Source organism: Rhineura floridana, chromosome 3 (assembly GCF_030035675.1).
Source record: "Rhineura floridana isolate rRhiFlo1 chromosome 3, rRhiFlo1.hap2, whole genome shotgun sequence".
NCBI lineage: Eukaryota > Metazoa > Chordata > Lepidosauria > Squamata > Rhineuridae > Rhineura > Rhineura floridana.
This window is the reverse complement of record NC_084482.1, coordinates 77,627,701-77,646,645: the sequence shown is the minus strand read 5'-3', so window position 1 is coordinate 77,646,645 and position 18,945 is coordinate 77,627,701. Positions and strand designations below refer to the sequence as shown.

The following is an 18,945-nucleotide window of genomic DNA, read 5'->3' as shown; positions in this document are numbered from 1 at the left end:
GCAGTGGTAACCTTGTGATTAGACTGTAGTAATGCACTTTTTGTGAGGCTAACCTTGCACTTGCTGGTAAGTGTGGTAGCCCAATGGCACTATGTGTCACCAGTCCTGAAAGTGACACATAGTGCCTCACTGGCTGCCAGTGAGATACCGGCCCCAATTCAAGGTGTAAGTATTAGCATATAAAGCCTTAAATGGCTTGGGACCCAAGTATCTAAAAGAGCGCCTTCCCTGGCATCAACCATCTTGGACCCTGCAATTGGCAGGTGAGGCCTTGTTGGTGGTGGCTACCCCTTCGTGGAATGTCCTCTCCAATGAGGTGTATCTGTCTCCATCACTATTGACTTTTAGGAGGAATTTGAAAGCATTCCTGTTTACCCAAGCATTTGAGGGCTGAAGGAGACTGTTCCTGGCATACAGGAGATCACTGGATGTTTTTAACTATACTGTAACTGTTTTTTAGAATGTTCTTATTTTTTCTTTTTTTAAAAAATGTGTTGTTGAGGCCTGTGACCATGTACCGGGGCCTTCCCAGGTGGGAACTGTGGTGGGAAGTCTACCAAGGAATCTTTCCTTGCTCAACCTTGGGGAAATGGCAAGGGAGCTTTATCAAAAAGATATGGCATATTACTAGAGACAACAGTAGGTTCCTCTATAAACCATGAAGCCCCTTGGGACAAAGACCTTAGTCAAAACATCAGTGAAGCTGACTGGAATGGTATTTGGACTAGAACCCCTTTTAAATCTGTTTCTTCTAGGATCCGTGAAAATGCACTGAAGCTGATTTTCAGATGGTACCTCACTCCCCACACCCTACAGAGAATCAATAACAAGCTCTCCCCCTTGTGTTGGAGAGGGTGTGGGGAGCGAGGTACATTTTATCATATGTGGTGATCTTGCATGCGGATTGTTCCCTTTTGGGAGGAAGTATTTAATGAAATCAACAAGATTTCCAGTCAGTCTCTTCATTTAGACTCATCTCTGGCTCTGCTACTTATAGCTGATGAAGCCAACAATAAAATCATACACAAAACTATGATAAACTTTCTTCTTATAGCAGCACGACTGGTGATAGCTGCTTCCTGGAAAACACTTGACCCACATATGATTCATAAATGGTATCAGGAAATATGGAAATTAGCACTTATGGAAAAACTAACACATAGCTCAAAAGCAATAAGACAAGGAACAGATGCAGACAAGTTCTATGAACAATGGTATAGCTTTATTGTTTTTGTTAGTCAAAGCGATGGGGCTTGCAAGCCTCCAACCTCGCATGGTCAGATTTGGTGGTCCACATTGGGATAATTATCTGGAAAACAATTCAGGACAATAACCATTTAACATATGCTTACCTCCCTAGAGCATTATAGGTACCATAACTCCTTTTGTCAATTGCACTATTTTCTGTCATTGTTGTATAAGTTATTCTTGTTTTGCATTCTGTTCTAACCAAAACCAATAAAAGCATTATTTTTTTTTTAAAAAAATGAATGTGTTGTTGTTACATTGTTCTGTTGATGTGTTCGCTGCCCTGGGCTCCTTTGAGAGGAAGGAAGGGTTATAAACTCAATAAATAAAAATAATAAACAACTTGGGACCAGGATATTTGGTGAACCACCTTCCCCTTTATAATAAATAATAATAATATAAATAAAATTTTATTTCTTGGTTGCCTATCTGGCCGGGTCAGCGGCCACTCTAGGCGATGTACAATTTAAAATTGAATACAACAATAAAATACACATAGAATTCAGAACATTCAATCTAAAATTAATCTAAAAAAGCTATAAAGCTATAATCTAAAAAATTATAAAGCTAGTTGATTCCTATGATCTTCAGAGGAGACCTAGCTGGCTTGTGAATATAATGAAAAGAGACTTTCTGTATAGTGGGACCAGCCCCCTGGAACACCCTTCTTCCTGCAATTCAGGAGGGACGCACTGTGTTGGGCTTTAAATTGCTACTGAAAATTTAATTGTTTTGTTGGGGTTCCCCTGGCTCTTAATGTTTTGATCACAACACATAGTAATATTTCTCTTTTAATGTTTGTTTAACATTTATAAGATCTTTATTGCATTGTTTTTGCTTTTTGCCTGTGATTTTATTACTGTAATTTGTATGAACCACTTAGAAATTTTGTTACAGTGAGCTGTATATAAGTTATAAAAATAAATAATAATAATGTAGCAGATGGATAATGAACAGATGGTGAGCAAAGGAGTTCAAGAAACATTGATGCCCCCCCCAAGCCTTGAAAAACTATATACATGCTTTAAAAAACTAAGCAGGCACACAGACTTTATAGTCCTAGTCCATACTAGCTCAGGACTGGTACAAACCTATTTGTTAGGACTGGTGTCAGAGAAGATGAATGCTTGAGGCTTGGCTAAAGGCAAGGTGCTATACTACCCCCCTCTTTAAATATGCATCTGGTCAGCTGAATGGCTGTTTCCATTGCAGGTGACCCAGACAAACTTCATTAATTGCTCCCTCCGTTCTATTTTGACTACCGCTGCTTTCACACAAAGGACTTATGGCATCAGTTTTGCAAATTAAAATGGTAGCATTTCTGTTCCGATTTCTCAAATTCCTTTTACACTGTAATGCCTGTTGCATTTAGGAACCAAGGCTTTTTAGCAAATATACCAGCATTTCATGCAAATGTCTTTCATTGTTGTGTCTCACCTGTTAAACACACATGCACTGTAGTTCCCCCATAATTCACTGTGTGAGTTAATGCCTGGACATGGGGAGGTGGGAAAAGGAAGAAGGGGAAGCTGCTGCCCATGCCTGTGCAGGAATACTGCAAAAAAATTCAGTGAAGTGTGTAAAGGGCAAGAACACATTGCATGCTGGGAAGCCTGTCACGTGAGCGGCTGCAGCTAGCACAAAACTCCTGCAATTGTATGGGTTGCCAAACTGGCAAAAGATTTCTGGAATTGTTTATCATGGAAATGAGCGCTAAATGTCAATTATAGTCCACTAGATTTTGAGAGCCAGTGTGGTGTAGTGGTCAAGGTGTTGGACTACAACCTGGGAGACCAGGGTTCAAATCCCTACACAGCCATGAAGCTCACTGGGTGACCTTGGGCCAGTCACTGCCTCTCAGCCTCAGAGGAAGGCAATGGTAAACCCCCTCTGAATACCGCTTAGCATGAAAACCCTATTCATAGGGTCACCATAAGTCGGGATCGACTTGAAGGCAGTACATCATCATCATCATCAGATTTCCCAAACTAGTTTTTATGTCGTGTGAAAGATCAAATAAAATGGGCAAAATACCAGATAAGAAATGGTCAGAATAATGGAATAAAGTGCAGTGTGAAAGCAGCCTATACGATTCCCCCTCCTGCAAGAAATAACTTACCAGTCAGGGATAAATTGTACTCATTCTTAGAGCATGTCGTTTGTCCACCAGCCACTGTCTAGTTCTGAGTGGTGGTGATTATCATGGTAAAATCAGCATACAGCAATACTTACAGTATTAACTTCAACAACCCACCTCTTACTAGGATTTTGAAAAACTAAGAGCTATTTCAAAATTATTTCCTACAAGTGATCACTTTAATCTTGGTTGGAAATCTGCTGGTTGATGCAGAATAACATACATGTGAATTCATCACAGTATATGTGCAGATTTCCTTTGCACAAATAATATCTACATAGGAAGTCATTATCTATGAAATTGCCCTAACATCAAGAGCCATGAAAGAATACCAGCTTGAGGGTTTTTCAGAAACAATTGGAAGAGACACAGACACTTGAATTTATTATTTGTTAATTATTCCAGAAACTGCTCAAGGTGACATACAAAGGTTCAAGCAGGTAAAAAACTCACATATAAGTTTGAATAGTGATAAAAAAGCAGCAGTAGAACATAATAAAATGTCCTTGTAAATAAAATAAAAAATACTATTCAACAAAAAGCATACATGATATGATGAGATAACGTAAAAGTTGTTCTGCCAGCACTAGCAATGACCACACAGTATTCACTGGCTTTTATGAAGGAAAACTAATTTGCTTTAAAATAATGAGAAAAAGTGCAGAGAAATGGCAAAGGTGTATTTTTAAAAAATGATCTGTTTAGAAAAACAAGATTTTTTGACTGCCAAGTAGAAACAAGCAATGCAATAAAACAGAGAGCTATTGCTAGTCGGGCGGTATATAAATTTAATAAATAAATAAATAAAATAAATGGGAGCAGGTCCCCATCCCCCCCCGGCTTAATCCTTGGTCTGTCCTTTGGATTCAAGCAAGGAGGGGCAGTGGATGGTTTTGGTATCCTGTGGGTCCACAAGTACCAGTGGACTCTAAAATATGTAACACTTGCTGTCAGTGCTTTGTGTTTTTGATCAAAGATTGCTGTCTGAAATTCACTAAAATGTATTCCAGTTGGTATTTTAAAAAGATATACACTGTCAGTACTGTCCTGAAACCTTTGTTTTTACAAAATTGATTTTGTTCAAATTTTGTTCTGGAAGACAGTTTGTTTTTATTAAGCATTTATTCATTTATTTTACCCTGAAAGTACCTTTTTACCACACACAGCCTGTTATACCTATTGCTGTGCAAGACATTTCTGTGTATTGTGTCCTCACTGTCTAAATCCTCACCATCCCTGCAAAAGGCAAGTGCCATTTAAAAAATAATTTCACCTTACATTCTGAAGAAATCTCAATGTAGTAGCTGAGATATTTAACCAAGAATGACTTTTTTATACCAAATTCTTGATTTGTACGAGGGAAGAGAGTTTTCTTCATTTGGAGGTGAAAGGCTAGAACTGAAATTATCCATGCAGTGACAGGCCTCCTTCCTGTTGAACTTTGAGCTCTTGGTGATGCTTTTTTATTATTATTATTATTATTATTATTTCAGCAGGCATTTTAAGTGAATTTTTCTGATTAATGGTTAATTTAACTAATTTTATAATGTATTCCTCTTGTATCCTTATTGTACACTGCTTAGAAGTTATGCTGTTCAGCGGTACATACGTTATTACAATAAATAAAAAAAAATTAAATAAGTTTAATTGGTTTAGAATACCAGTCCTGTTGAGAATCACTGCATAGTAGCAGTCATTGCTTTCATCAACTGTTAGTGTTCCATTGTGATAATTGGCATCTGTCATAATTTATCTAGGTTGACTATAAATTAGTTGATTTGAAAGCTATTTCATATAAGAACTTAGAGATATCAGCAAATTTAAATGGCTTCTTGCATGCCAATACCTTCAGCAGGCTATATCAGCAAGGTGCAACACCTAGCTTGCTGAACATTCCTGTTTGGATTGATGACACTTCCAGGAGACAGTGCATTCATGACCTTACTATGAGGAAGTGATTAATACATTTATTGAAATAAGCAATTAATATGATGAGAATCTCTCCTTTGAAAAAACTTATTTTATTACGTCTAATATTTTAGAATTTGGAAGGTGTTCTTTAAGGTATGTATCTGAATCTACAAAAAATACCAAATATTTGTTAACATGTCGAGAATCCAGCATATTTTTATTAAAGAGTTCAGATTTCTTATTCCATTAGTTTTACATTTAATTATACATTTTAATTTTAATGGGCTGGATCCAACTTAGCCACCAGAAAATGGAAGGGCTCCTTCCATTTGCAGAAGCGACTCAAATCCATTGGAAGATCCTGCTGGAGGAAGAAGGGTGATTTTGTGAATTCCCCCTGCAGCCTCCAATGCCACTTCAAAGAGCTGGGGGGGGGGATTGGGAACTACAGCAGAAAGAGGAAATGGGCAAAAACTGTCTTGTGCCCATGGAGTGTCAATTTAACAGAATTGTGCTCTCTGCAAGTTTAGATCGAACACGCTATTTTTGCCACTTTTCATACATTTATAACCCAAAGATATAGTCTAGTTTACTTCCAATATTTGGCAGCTAACTATCAGTGACACCTAACAGATAAAAATCTAATGATTCCTCTTGTCTTTTAACAGATTTTAAAAATGCTAGTAATGTACAAGGGAATACAAGGAAATGTCTTATCGAATTAATTGTTTTTTTCCACAATCTGTAAACAAGGTGACCCTTCCATCAGATATGAAAGAAACCAGCACAATAACCTTCTGCATTTCGCTTCTGATATATCCATTTTAGTTTCAATATGTTGTGGTAGCATTATGCTATGATTTTACATTGATTTTCATTTTAGTAGTTAAACTGGAGTGTTTTGTTCTCCATATAAATGCCTGTTAATCATTTGGTATTGATTGTGGCCCAGGGGTGAAATAAGACACAGACACTTATGTTGGGTTAAATAACGGGCCACTTTATTAATCAAATTCATATTAGAATAATGAATCTGCAGAAGGGGACTTAAGTGCGGGATCCTGCTGATGAGTCAGGCAAAGCCTGCTTGCAGCTATTCTGGTGATCCAACCCCTGCTGGGGCAAGGGGCTGCCAATCTGCCAACCCCTTGCCCCAACCACACCCAGCTGGTGCGTAAGGAGGCCAACCTGCGTCACCGCCCCTGGTGCCCTAAAACTCTGAGTGGATGAGTCATGCTGGCCCCAAAGTCGACCCGTATCCTGCCCCCGGGCCGTATAGCCCTGAGCTGCAGGCCTCCAGAACCGCCTATCACCCCAAAGGTGCCTAAAGGTGTCACCTAGCTGCCCTTCACCTTTAACCTATCCCGCACTTCCTTGCCACAAAATGGAGACAAACCTCTGTTTAGTACCCCTTTACCCCACATCCAAACAAAATCTCATGGAAACCCCTCTGCAGGTCCACTAATAGGATATCATTGCCTACCTCAGTCATGTGAACGCCATGGATTTGCCTATTCACTTTTTTGCAGGTCCTATTTATCCCCCATTAGAACAAATTAAACCAGAACTATCACTAGAAGCTAAAATGATGAAACTGAGGTTATCATACTTTGGACACATAATGAGAAGACATGATTCACTAGAAAAGACAATAATGCTGGGAAAAACAGCAGGGAGTAGAAAAAGAGGCAGGCCAAACAAGAGATGGATTAATTCCATAAAGGAAGCCACAGATTTGAACTTACAAGATCTGAACAGGGTGGTTTGTGACAGATGCTGTTGGAGGTCGCTGATTCATAGGGTCGCCATAAGTTGCAGTCGACTTGAAGGCACATAACAACAACAACAAAAAATATCCCCATGGGTCACCGATACAATTCCAGTGTCTATGGGGCAAAATATCAGACCACACCAAGTGTACCCCCAGCCAATGCTGCACAATAGCCCGGAAATCAGTGCACACCTGTCCAATAAGGGCCTTGCCCTTTGGCATACCAAGGTCATTACCATCAAGGTGAATGACCAAAAACTGTGGCACATCCCGAACCAAACCAGGCTGGAAAAGCGTAGGAAGGAGCCTGTCCCAGTGCATCCCTCCGCGGCCCAACCACTGTACAGAGGCCCACTCTCTAAGCCCCAGCTGCGTCCTAAAATGCTACTTTGCTGCCCTGCGGCCTGCCCAAAAGACCAAACTATGGCCGCAGAGGAATATGTGTGCTCTCTCATCTCCCTTCCAGTGGCCTGTCAAAACAAACAGTAGGAACTCATAACAGTAACAATTCAATGGCTGGTTTTCTGAACCCCAGGGAATGGTCAAATATAGGACCTGTAGGCATTAGAACGCCACCTCCTGAATGCTTGCAACCTCTCTTGCAAGAAGCCCAAGCGTGCTGCCATAGAAGCCGCCCCAATATGAAAAGTGTGTCCTGAAAAGCTTGGGGTCCAGACCCATATTGCTGAGGGCTGTCCTAGCTACCGCCCCAAACTGATACCTAGAGAGGGGTTGGCCATCCTTGTGAATGAAAAGATATCCAGGCTGCTGACCCTGAACTGCTAAGAAGCTCCTCAATGCTGCCACTGGGCAAATCTTGCCCCTTTGTGAGAGGGAGAGCACCACCAGGGTCCTCTCTGTCGCTGGTCAGTCTTAGACCAGCGCAACCGCAAGAGAGCCTGCTCATCCCTCCAACTGAGGTCAGAGATCAAGAGAGCCCACATAGATAAGTCAGCCTTGGACCCTGCCACAACCTCACCAATCCAAAATGACCCAAAGAACAGGGTAAGGGTGGCTACATGGAACAGCTGCACCTCAAAGAGTGAGGAACATAAAACCTCCCATTGCCTCCGGAGCCCCATTAATATTTCTGGGTGCAAGGGGAGGCAAGCATCCTGGATGGCAGGGTGCTCCCGTGCCCAGCCCTCCAACATCCTACGGACTCGGGAGTCGTCTGAAAAATCCCTAAAACCCCATGATTTGGCTAAAAAGGAAAGGCCAGAGAGCTTACCTCTAATAGTCTTGACAGAAAGGCCCTTCCTCCTGCCTTCCACGCAAAACTCAATGAGGTGCTCCACTGGGACGGGCTACTGTTGTACGTAGCCCCTTTCTGCCCTGAAAACAAATAACTCCCTACCTGCTCTCTGGTAGCTGGCCATAGTGCTGGGTGCAATAGACAGACTTATTGCCCTCTCCGACTCAAGCCGCCAATCTCCCACAGTTCTGGTGGGACCACATGTGGCTGAGCCCTGGCTCACAGCGCCAGCTGGTGAAATCTCTCCATCTGGTTCTGTGACAGAGCATCAGCGATACTATTATCAATACCTGGGACGTGGTGTGCCAGGAATGGAATATTAAAATGGAGACAATGTAAAATGAAGGTGTGTACCAGGTGCATGACCCAGAGTTTTTCAATGACAAGGAGTTAACAACATGCATTGTGGACACGTTGTTGCACAAGAAATGGACAGTGGAGTCACTCAACTTGTCCGGCCATAGATGCACTGCCACCACTATCGGAAAAAATTCCAGGAGAGTCAAATCCCTGATTAAACCCTCCTGAACCCAAGCCTGTGGCCAGCTGCCATGGCACCATGAGCAATTGAAGATCACCCCAAAACCAAGCGACCCCAATGCATCTGATTGCACCAGGAGTTCAGCCTCCAGGAGATGATCCCGTCTCCAAAAGGAAACCCCATTAAATTTCTGTAAGAACGTAGACCAAACTGTCAAATCTGCCTTAAGTGCAGCAGAAACCCTAATATGATGCCGGGGCTGGGACAATCCTGGGTTACCTTCCTGGAGGCCAGAACATGCGAGATCTTCTCCCGCAGCATCCTCAGCTTGGCAAGCGGGAGCGTACAGCATTGGGCCAAAGTATCTATTTCAATTCCCAGGAAGGTGAGGATGGGCCCTCTGTTTTTCCCCCCACCAGCAAAACACCAAGCTAACAAGCCAGTGAAGTGATCCATAAGATCCCTGCATTCATCCGTGTGTTCCTGGCCTGCAAACAGAAAGTCATCTAAATAATGAACCACAGACCACGAGCCCAACCACCTCCTTACTGCCCATTCCAGGAAAGAGCTAAAACGCTCGAAAACCAAGCATGAGATCAAGCAGCCCATGGGCAATGCATGATCCACATAAAATTTGTCCGCAAAAGTGAATCCCAACAAATTAAAATCCCAGGACTGGACAGGGAGGAGGCGGAATGCAGATATTATATCGCACTTCCCCATGAGGGTGCCAACTCCGCAACTCCTGACCATGCGTACTGCACAGTCAAAAGACGTGTAGCGTACCGGACATAAGTGCTGCAGCATAAATTCATTAACTGACTGGCTCTGCGGATAAGAGAGGTGATGGATAAGGCGGAACTCACATGGTGTTTTCTTGGGCACAATGCCCAGCGGGGAAACCCTAAGGGAAGTGTGGGCAGTGAAGAAAAGGGGCCCAAACCCCTACCTGCATCCCTTTCTTTGTTAATCTTCTCCTGGACAACCCTGCTCCATGCCCAAGACTGACTTAAGGTTCTTGGACCTGAAAGCACACCTAAGCCCTGAGTAAGAGATCCAAGAACCAACTGTGAGGCCCTGCAACAAAAACTGAGCCTCTTGAACTAAGGGGTAAAAACTCAGCAAACGCTGTAACTCCAGTAGTTTAACTGGGCTGGGGCCCTTTTCCCTGAGCTATCCCAGTAGGTCCATGCTTCCTTTGGCCAGAGGGACCCCTGTCTCCCCCCCCCCCCTCAAAGAGCTGGCTCCTGAGGCAAGCAGTGCAGGCATGGGGGCCTCCACAGATCACACTCTCATGCCTAAACCGGCATCAGTTGTGGCCACAGGAACCCCGGGAGCTAAACTGTCAGCAGAACAGGTGGGAGTGACCCCTTGTCCTGCTGGCATGCAAGAGGGGGCTGGTGCCAACTGCTTAGCCAGCAGGTGGCCACTATCTGACCTATCGCTGACTGCTGGCTACAAATGCAACATGAATCGCAACCACAGGTCAGCCTCCTTCTTGTCCCAGGTGAGGGAGGTGTCATAAGCCGCCCTCATACGAAAAGCCTCATCGTATGAGAGCCAGGATGCCCCCAGGAACTCCGTGTAGCCCTGGTAGATGATGTCCAGATACTTGATCAGGACCGAACTTTGCTGTGGCTGTTTTTGCATGACTACCCCACTATATGTTAAATATGCAGGGAACCAGTTAGCCCAAGTGCTCTCAGCCCGACTCCTCTTAGGCCTATCCCACATCCTTTTCATCCCCTTTATCCTTGTCCTTCTTAATTGGCTCCCTAAACAAAAGGGAAAACAGATCAATGTATTCCCCTTTCCAAATTTTTTCTCTAGTTGCGGGCAGAAGGTGGAAGCCTAAAGGGGCTGAAGTCTCCCCAAATGGAATGGCCCCCTGCCTAATATGCCCTAGAGTGTCACCTGCGACCTATGGAAAAGAGGTGGATTGCAAGGCTGAGGCCACCCCAAGGGGGTCCGTAGCAACCCCTGACAGAGTGGTGGGCTGGGAGGAGGTAGACTCCCCCACCGCGGTTCCCACCTGGGAAGGCCCCCATACCTGGTTGCAGGCCTCAAGCAATGGGGGCTGTTGGTACTGTGAGCCACTGGCCTCTATAGGTACAGGAATAGCTTGGCGATCGGTCTCTGGCCTCCTCGGTGCAGAGAAGGGCCAAGCTTGCCCAGGGCCCCCAATATGGAAAACCACATGGGAGCCAGCCCCATGGGGGACCTGACCCTTGTGAGCTAGCAGTTGTTCACTCACCAGGGTTACCTTCTGATACAGCATCCTGAGACGCCTGCTGGGTCAAAGTCGCAGCCAGTTCCAAGGTAGGAGTCCCTCTAGCCGTCCTGCTGGGCCCTGCCTCAAGCGCATCCAGTTGAGCTAAAATCAGATCCATAGTTGACTGGTTAGCACTATATGAGGCAAGAGCTGCCTGGTCAGCCACGCTCGGACTTGCTGCCCACTGCACACGCCCCCTTGCACGCTTGGCTGGGGGCTTGCCTGCCTTAGCAGCAGCCATCTGAGCGGGGGTGGACTGTTGAGCAGAAGCCCTCTCCAAGGCCTCCAAATGAGCCAGGATAACAACCCAAGGCGGTCCTTCATCCCCTACCTTGGAAGCACCTGGAGGAGGTAGCTCCCTAACCAACCTGGGAGCCCTGCCTTTCCCCTTAGGCCGCCCAGCCCCCTTTTAGGTGGCATTGTTAGCTTCCAAAGTGGGCTGCTAAGTGCCCCAAGCCTGCTATGCTCTGACAAAGCCTAAGCAGGCCATCAAGCCTGCCAGCCTATAAAACAGGCTTGAAGCCTGATGCCCCTTCCACAAGGCCCAATCAGCCTAAGTAGCCTAAAGCCCCATGCCTGAACAGGCCCACACCTGGCTCAGGCCAAATGAGCCTTGGCAGGCCCGAAGTCCCACCTCCCTGCAGGCCTAACAGGCCCAGCGCTGTAGGAGGTAACTAGGCCTGAACTCCTGGGGGAGTGCACAAGTCCTCCGCCCATACACGGCCTCACCAGGCCTCAAATGGCCCGGAGTCAGGCCTGGGATCCCGCCTCTGCCCTTACAAAGCCGCACCAAGCCTTGACAGGCCTGGAATCGGGCCCGGGATCCTGCCTCCGAAAAGGCCTAACGGCCTAGTTGTGCCCATGGGGGTGGGGGAGAAAGCGCCCCCAGTGATATACCCAGGGAACCACGGCCCTAACGTGGCCTCTAAAGCCCTCCCCCGGGGAAGAAGATAATCACAAAATGGCACCTGCCATGCCACAGCCCTGCAGTGTTCAAAATGGCATCCCGCTATCCCACGGAAGAATGCCAAAGCGCCGGCTCCTTGATGGGCACCGAAGAGTTGAAGAGGGTGCGGGGTAGGCGGCATGGGCTTAAATAGGCTCAACTGCCCCACCCCTGCAGCATGCTGTGATGGTGCCAAGCCACTCCTGGCACTCTCGCCCTCATCCAGAATGTCAGCTCGGGATTCACCCCAGGCCGCAAAGCATGCCCCGCGACCTGGTAAGTCCCGAGTGCGGAGCGGAGTTTTTGGGATCTTTCACCAACTTTAAAAAGATTTTACTATACATGGTGGTACTTCTTCAAATAGCTCAGCTTTTCCCAACCAGTGTGCCTCCAGATGTTGTTGGACCACAACTCCCATCAGCCTCAGCCAGCATTGCCAATGGCTGAGGCTGATGGGAGTTGTGGTCCAACGACATCTGGAGGCACACCGGTTGGGAAAGGCTGTAATAGCTAATGGTTTTTTAAGCAGAAATGTCCTAAAAAAGGAAAGGAAAGTTCTGATGACATAAAGATACCAAGGAACTGTTGTCAGGCTGGGGACTAATGAAGGAGAAGTACAGTAGCCAACCCAAAGTTGGATAATGTGAATTAGCATACAGTGGTTTGTAGTTCGCTTCATTGAGCTTCTTAATAAAAATACAGACTTCTTGTTTAGTTGACAAGTTAAGAAACTTTCCTTTTCATAATGCTATATGTATATAAGAAACAAGTATATTATAATGCGGATTATGCACAATTAAAATAACAAAATGAATAAATGCTTCAGGTGCTTATGGACTAAGCTGTGTTTCAACCAGTGATATAGCTGTTGGGGCTGAAGCTCAGGTCTCCACAGCCAGGGGTTCCAAAATCACCACTCAGTAACATAGACATTGTTGTAAAGCATGAAATGGGGGTGAGGGGGGAGAAATATTTCACAATTAAAATAATATACATGGCCATCTGAACCCCCCCCCCAGTAAAACCATTAAGTCCATTAATTGTCTTCCTGCACCACTGGTTTCAACAGTACAGAAAGCCTTACTCTGTATGGGTGTGCACACATGTTTAGTATATCTAGGACAGGTTGAATAAAAGACATGTGCCAATTGAATTTGTGCTTAATGTTGCATTTAACTGAAAAGAAGGTTGCTATTTCTTTTTCTGCTAAAGGTGCAGGGTTTTTTAACAGTAGATTGGGTGTATTTGTGCCCATATGTTTCCATGTGATCTTTCCATTGTTGATATTGTACTCTTTCTGTTGTGCTGCCTTCTGGAGACCTCATTCACCATTATTCTTAATAGCTGATGATTTTTGCATAAATACATAGTAGGCAAACATGCTTCAGAATCACACTTTGAATGTTTTGAAAAACAGTAAGCTAATTTAAGTAGCAGCCGGAATTATATTGTACTGTGAAGCCCTGGAGGAGAAGGGAGGTTAAAGACTGGTGGCAGTGTAACTCTAAAATTGTAGAAATGTCTCTTCACCAGCAAAACATAATCTAGTTATAATGTAAAGGAGAAAACATGTAAGCGTAATGTGTGTATGTGTTTTTTGGACTTTCCTGTGAAGGATTAGTCTAGTTTCCCTGCAATTAGGACAAATTATAGTACTTTATGATAAAGAGATTATACTGATTGCTATTTCATATTTTTTTTAAAAAAAAATATAGACTGAGATGCAGTGGAGATTTATTAACATTTACTCAGTTGAGGTGGATGTACCTTTGAGTTGTGCACAAATAAATGAACAAGGATAGGCCTGAGTGTACTGCTCTGTGCTAAAGGGAAACTGAAGAATGTATGCGAATTCATTCCCAAGGGAATTTTCAGTACATGTGCAAAAGTTATCTCCTTCCAACTTCCTTTCTTACCTTTGTCAGTGACATAAGGAAAATCTGGTGAAAATTAATTAATTGTTGTAGTAAACTGAGAGCCAGTGTGGTGTAGTGGTTAAGGTGATGGACTACGACCTGGGAGACCAGGATTCAAATCCCCACACAGCCATGAAGCTCACTGGGTGACCTTGGGCCAGTCACTGCCTCTCAGCCTCAGAGGATGGCAATGGTAAACCCCCTCTGGATACCGCTTACCATGAAAACCCTATTCCTAGGGATGCCATAAGTCGGTAACCTCACAAGTGTCTTTGATAATAGAACATGCAGTGTGTTTGTTCACTCTACAAACATTATACTTTGAGCATTCAATTTCTGAGGGTGCCGGCGCGCTTCAGTGCTTGGATTCTTGCAGAAAATTACCGCATGTAGTTATAGGTTCAGGTTACGATTTCCAGACTTGTTGCAAAGAGCCACATAGAATAGCATCCAGTCTTCAATGTGTCATTCTGGAGCATTCACGTATTCAGTTAGGAATTTGGGATAGCCAGGAAACCTTCAGATGTGAACTGAAGCAAGCCACAAATGAGGCCATTTGGGCCACCACATCCAAAACCACTGCTATGTGAAGGGCCCTTTAAATCATTCTCTGTAGAGGTGGTCTCCATGCAGTGAACCAGTGGCATATGGGGCTGTCCCCATGAACAACGCAATTCTATCCTATTCCATTTATCCATAAAAGTATCCACTTTTTTACAGCATCAGTGATTCTCAAACTGTGGTTTAGACCCCCTTTCAGAATCATGGGACACCTGAAGGAACAGCACAAATTTCAGTGGAGCCACAGGATACTGAAGTAGCTGAAGTCTTTTCTCCCAGCAGCCTGTGTGGCTTGATAAACATTCAATGGAAGAAGATACTGATCCATGTCTGATTAATAAAGATAATCTCATCAGCACTGTCCCCATCATCCCAACCTGCTTTGGGAAGAAGAAAGCTCAGGAACAGCTGCTGCTTTTCTCTTACCTTTCTGCCCTGTGTATTGTTTTAGAAGGAGGTTTTATTTATTTATTTATTATTTCAATTTATATACCGCCCTTAGCAGAATAGCTCTCAGGGCGGTGAACAAACAAGATAAAATACAATATATCATAGTAAAAAATCACAAAAACGTGTACAAACAAACAACAGAAAGCACAACAAAAATGAAATACAACACAAATTAAGAAGGATACATGTTAAAAGTAGAAAGATTAAGAAAATTAAAAGATTAAAATGCCTGGGAGCATAAAAAGGTCTTTACCTGGCGCCGGAAAGATAGAAGTGTAGGCGCCAGGCGTACCTCTTTGGGGAGGCTGTTCCACAACTCAGGGGCCACCACAGAAAAGGCCCTAGATCTAGTAACCACCCTCCGGGCTTCCCGATGAGCTGGTACCCGGAGGAGGGCCTTAGATTCTGAACGAAGTGAACGGGTAGGTTCATAGCGAGAGAGGCGTTCCACAAGGTATTGAGGTCCCACGCCGTGTAAGGCTTTATAGGTCAAAACCAGCACCTTGAATCTCGCCCGGAAGCAAATAGGGAGCCAGTGCAGACGCGCCAGAATAGGTGTTATATGCGAAGACCGACTGGTCCTCGTCAATAGTCTGGCAGCCGCGTTCTGCACCAGCTGAAGCTTCCGAACTGTCTTCAAGGGCAGCCCTACGTAGAGCGCATTACAGTAATCCAATCTTGAAGTTACCAGAGCATGAACAACGGAGGCGAGGTCGTCCCTGTCCAGATAGGGGCGTAGTTGGGCTACCAGACGAAGATGGTAAAATGCATTCCGTGCCACCGAGGCCACTTGGGCCTCGAGAGACAAGGAAGAATCGAAAAGAACCCCCAAACTACGTACCTGTTCTTTCAGGGGGAGTGTAACCCCATCCAGAACAGGGTGAACATCCACCATCTGAGCAGGGAAGGCGTTCACCAGCAGTGTCTCGGTCTTGTCTGGATTGAGTCTCAGTTTATTAGCTCTCATCCAGTCCATTATTGCGGTCAGGCAACGGTTCAGCACATCAACAGACTCACCTGAGGAAGATGAAAAGGAGAAATAGAGCTGCGTGTCATCAGCATATTGATGGCAACGCACTCCAAAACTCCTGATGACCGCACCCAGCGGCTGCATGTAGATGTTGAAAAGCATGGGGGACAAGACCGACCCCTGAGGAACTCCACAATGGAGAGTCCAGGGTGTCGAGTGATGTTCCCCAAGCACTACCTTCTGGTGACGGTCCGCGAAGTAGGAGCGGAACCACTGCCAAGCAGTGCCCCCGACACCCAACTCCGCGAGTCTCCCCAGAAGGATACCATGGTCGATGGTATCAAACGCCGCTGAGAGATCAAGGAGAATCAACAGAGTCACACTCCCCCTGTCCCTCTCCCGACAAAGGTCATCATACAGGGCGACCAAGGCTGTTTCGGTGCCAAAACCGGGCCTGAAACCGGATTGAAACGGATCTAGATAATCGGTTTCATCCAAGAGCGCCTGGAGCTGGCCGGCAACCACCCGTTCCAAAACCTTGCCCAAAAAAGGGACATTCGCCACCGGTCTATAGTTGTTCAAGTTATCTGGGTCCAAGGAGGGTTTCTTTAAAAGAGGTCTCACTACTGCCTCCTTGAGGCTACCAGGGACTACTCCCTCCCTCAAGGAGGCATTAACCACTTCCTTGGCCCAACCGGTGGTCCCAGCCCTGCTAGCTTTCACTAGCCAAGATGGGCAAGGATCCAGAACAGATGTGGTTGCCCGAACCATTCCAAGCACCTTGTCCACTTCCTCGAGCTGCACCAACTGAAACTCATCCAATAATGAAGGACAAGGCCGTGCTCCGGACACTTCAATGGATTCATCTGTCGCAACATCGGAGTCAAGATCTCTGCGGATACATGCGATCTTATCTTGAAAGTGTCCAGCAATTTCGTTGCAGCGGGCTTCCGATGTTTCCGTAGTATCGTGGGGGCCAGAGTGTAAGAGCCCACGCACGAGGTTAGAGATGTCCTGTTATGTTCTAACACCTGTGTTGCATTTGTGCCCCCATACCCAGATTCTCATAAGCAGCAACATGTGAGGATCCCCACAGACTTACCTGTGGAACAGAATATTTATGTATGTGTGTGAGAGAGGGGGACTAAAGGAAGTAGGCCCGAAGTTTGTGAACTACTGATGTACGTGTACAATTGCTAAAGTGTCTAACTAGATGACACAATAGCTCAGCCAAGAAGCATAAGAGAAACATGGATATTGGTGTCTTTGTTGTAACCCCCCCCCCCAAAAAAAATACCCCAGGATATCTAGATTGTCTTGGTTTTGTGTATTTGAATGAGTAATATTATTTCTATTTCAATTCATTTCAAGAAGTAAAAAAAGGGGAAATAGTACAAGAATGGGAAGGGGATGTTATCTGCATCAGCTATCATATAATATGTCTTCATGAATACGTTGACAAGCAATTCTTGCACACTGCCAAGAAGCCCAAGAAAGATCTTCCTTACAAGCACATCATTTCAGCATGAAGACGCCTGTGCTTCCTTCCTTTCTGTTAGTAGCTACTTGCATTCTCAGAGATAGGTTGACTTTGCAGTTCTGTACTCTCTATTTTAGATCTAGATGGTTGTTACAATTTGCATAGTAAATTGTGTCTGACCAACCAAAACTTCAGCACGTTATGTTAATAAGCACATGGTGAATCACATACATGTTATTTTATAGTTTATTCAAAATTATTATATATTATTTATTGGGCACAACACCTTTGTCTGATTGTTGGATAGATACTTTCAAAAAATAATGTGTCATTTCATCAGCAATACTTCAGTTGCTTACACAAATAAAGGAATTATATTGCTAGCATCTGGGAAAAGAGAACTGTAATTACATTTCCAAAGCTAGCTTTTTAAAATTTTAATCAAGTAATGCAAATCAAACTAAATATGGTATCTTAAAAGGAAAACAGTACTTCTTGGACTATTATGTTTTCAAGACTTTTGAAATCTTGTACTGAGAGAGGGTAGAATAATTAAAAGATGGCTTAATCATGCAGATCATTTATGAGTCCTATAACTCAAACATTTTTGTATCCTCTATTTTATGGGACATACATGCTTCAAACATTTATGTTTTAGGTATTGGCCATATGTGGGTAGTTATGGAGTGAGAACTGCTGCTTTGCTTTGCATATTTTAAATAACACAAGAAATGGTAAAACCACTTTAACCTATTTTTCCTTCTCTTTTCTATCATTTCAGGACTATACTTTGACGATGTACTTTCAGCAAGCATGGAGGGATAAGAGGCTTTCGTATAATGTAATACCTTTAAATCTTACACTGGACAATAGAGTAGCAGATCAGCTTTGGGTTCCCGATACCTACTTCCTGAATGATAAGAAGTCATTTGTACATGGTGTCACTGTGAAGAACAGGATGATTCGTTTACATCCCGATGGGACAGTTCTCTATGGCCTCAGGTCAGTATCCAACATTTAAAATAATGTAATATCTAAAGCTAACACTGATTTTTATCCCTTTATTTTCCAGCTTTCCATAGTTTCACATCTACTCTTTTCTGGGTGGTTTTAAGATTGTTCTTCTGCCTTAAGCACTTTAAGAGATACTGAACTTTACAGGAGGGAAGAATGGACAACATGTTATGTGCAACAAAGGAGGAAGAGAGGGAGGGTTTCTGGGGTGCAGCTTTGGTAGAGTTGACATATAATAGAGCAGCCCAGTGTTGTGCTTGTTTACTTGGAAGTAAGTCTCACTGAATTGAAACAGATTTATTCCTTTGTAAGCAATCATGGTAGTGAACTGAACTGTGAAAAGTGGATCATCTACTGATGGTCAGCTACTGTAATCACAGACAAGTCAACTGAGTTTTTTCAGTAAACGTTCTTCCAGATGTGCATGATTATATGTATGTATGAAATATATGTGCCTAACCTTTGGAAAAATGCTCTGCCTATCTTCTTGACTTTAGTTGCACTGCAGCAGCATATTTCTGAAGTATTAGTTT

The 18,945-nt window shown here is 44.1% G+C and overlaps 1 protein-coding gene across 3 annotated transcripts in view; it reads left to right on the top strand.

Annotated features, from left to right (window-relative positions):
- Positions 1 to 18,945, top strand: part of GABRB2 (gamma-aminobutyric acid type A receptor subunit beta2) — a 212,254-nt gene that overhangs the window by 55,713 nt on the left and 137,596 nt on the right. For all 3 annotated transcript variants that reach the window (XM_061621870.1, XM_061621869.1, XM_061621871.1), the window contains exon 4: positions 18,180 to 18,400. In XM_061621870.1, the coding sequence (XP_061477854.1) occupies positions 18,180 to 18,400 (221 nt within the window). The remainder of the gene's footprint in view (positions 1 to 18,179; positions 18,401 to 18,945) is intronic.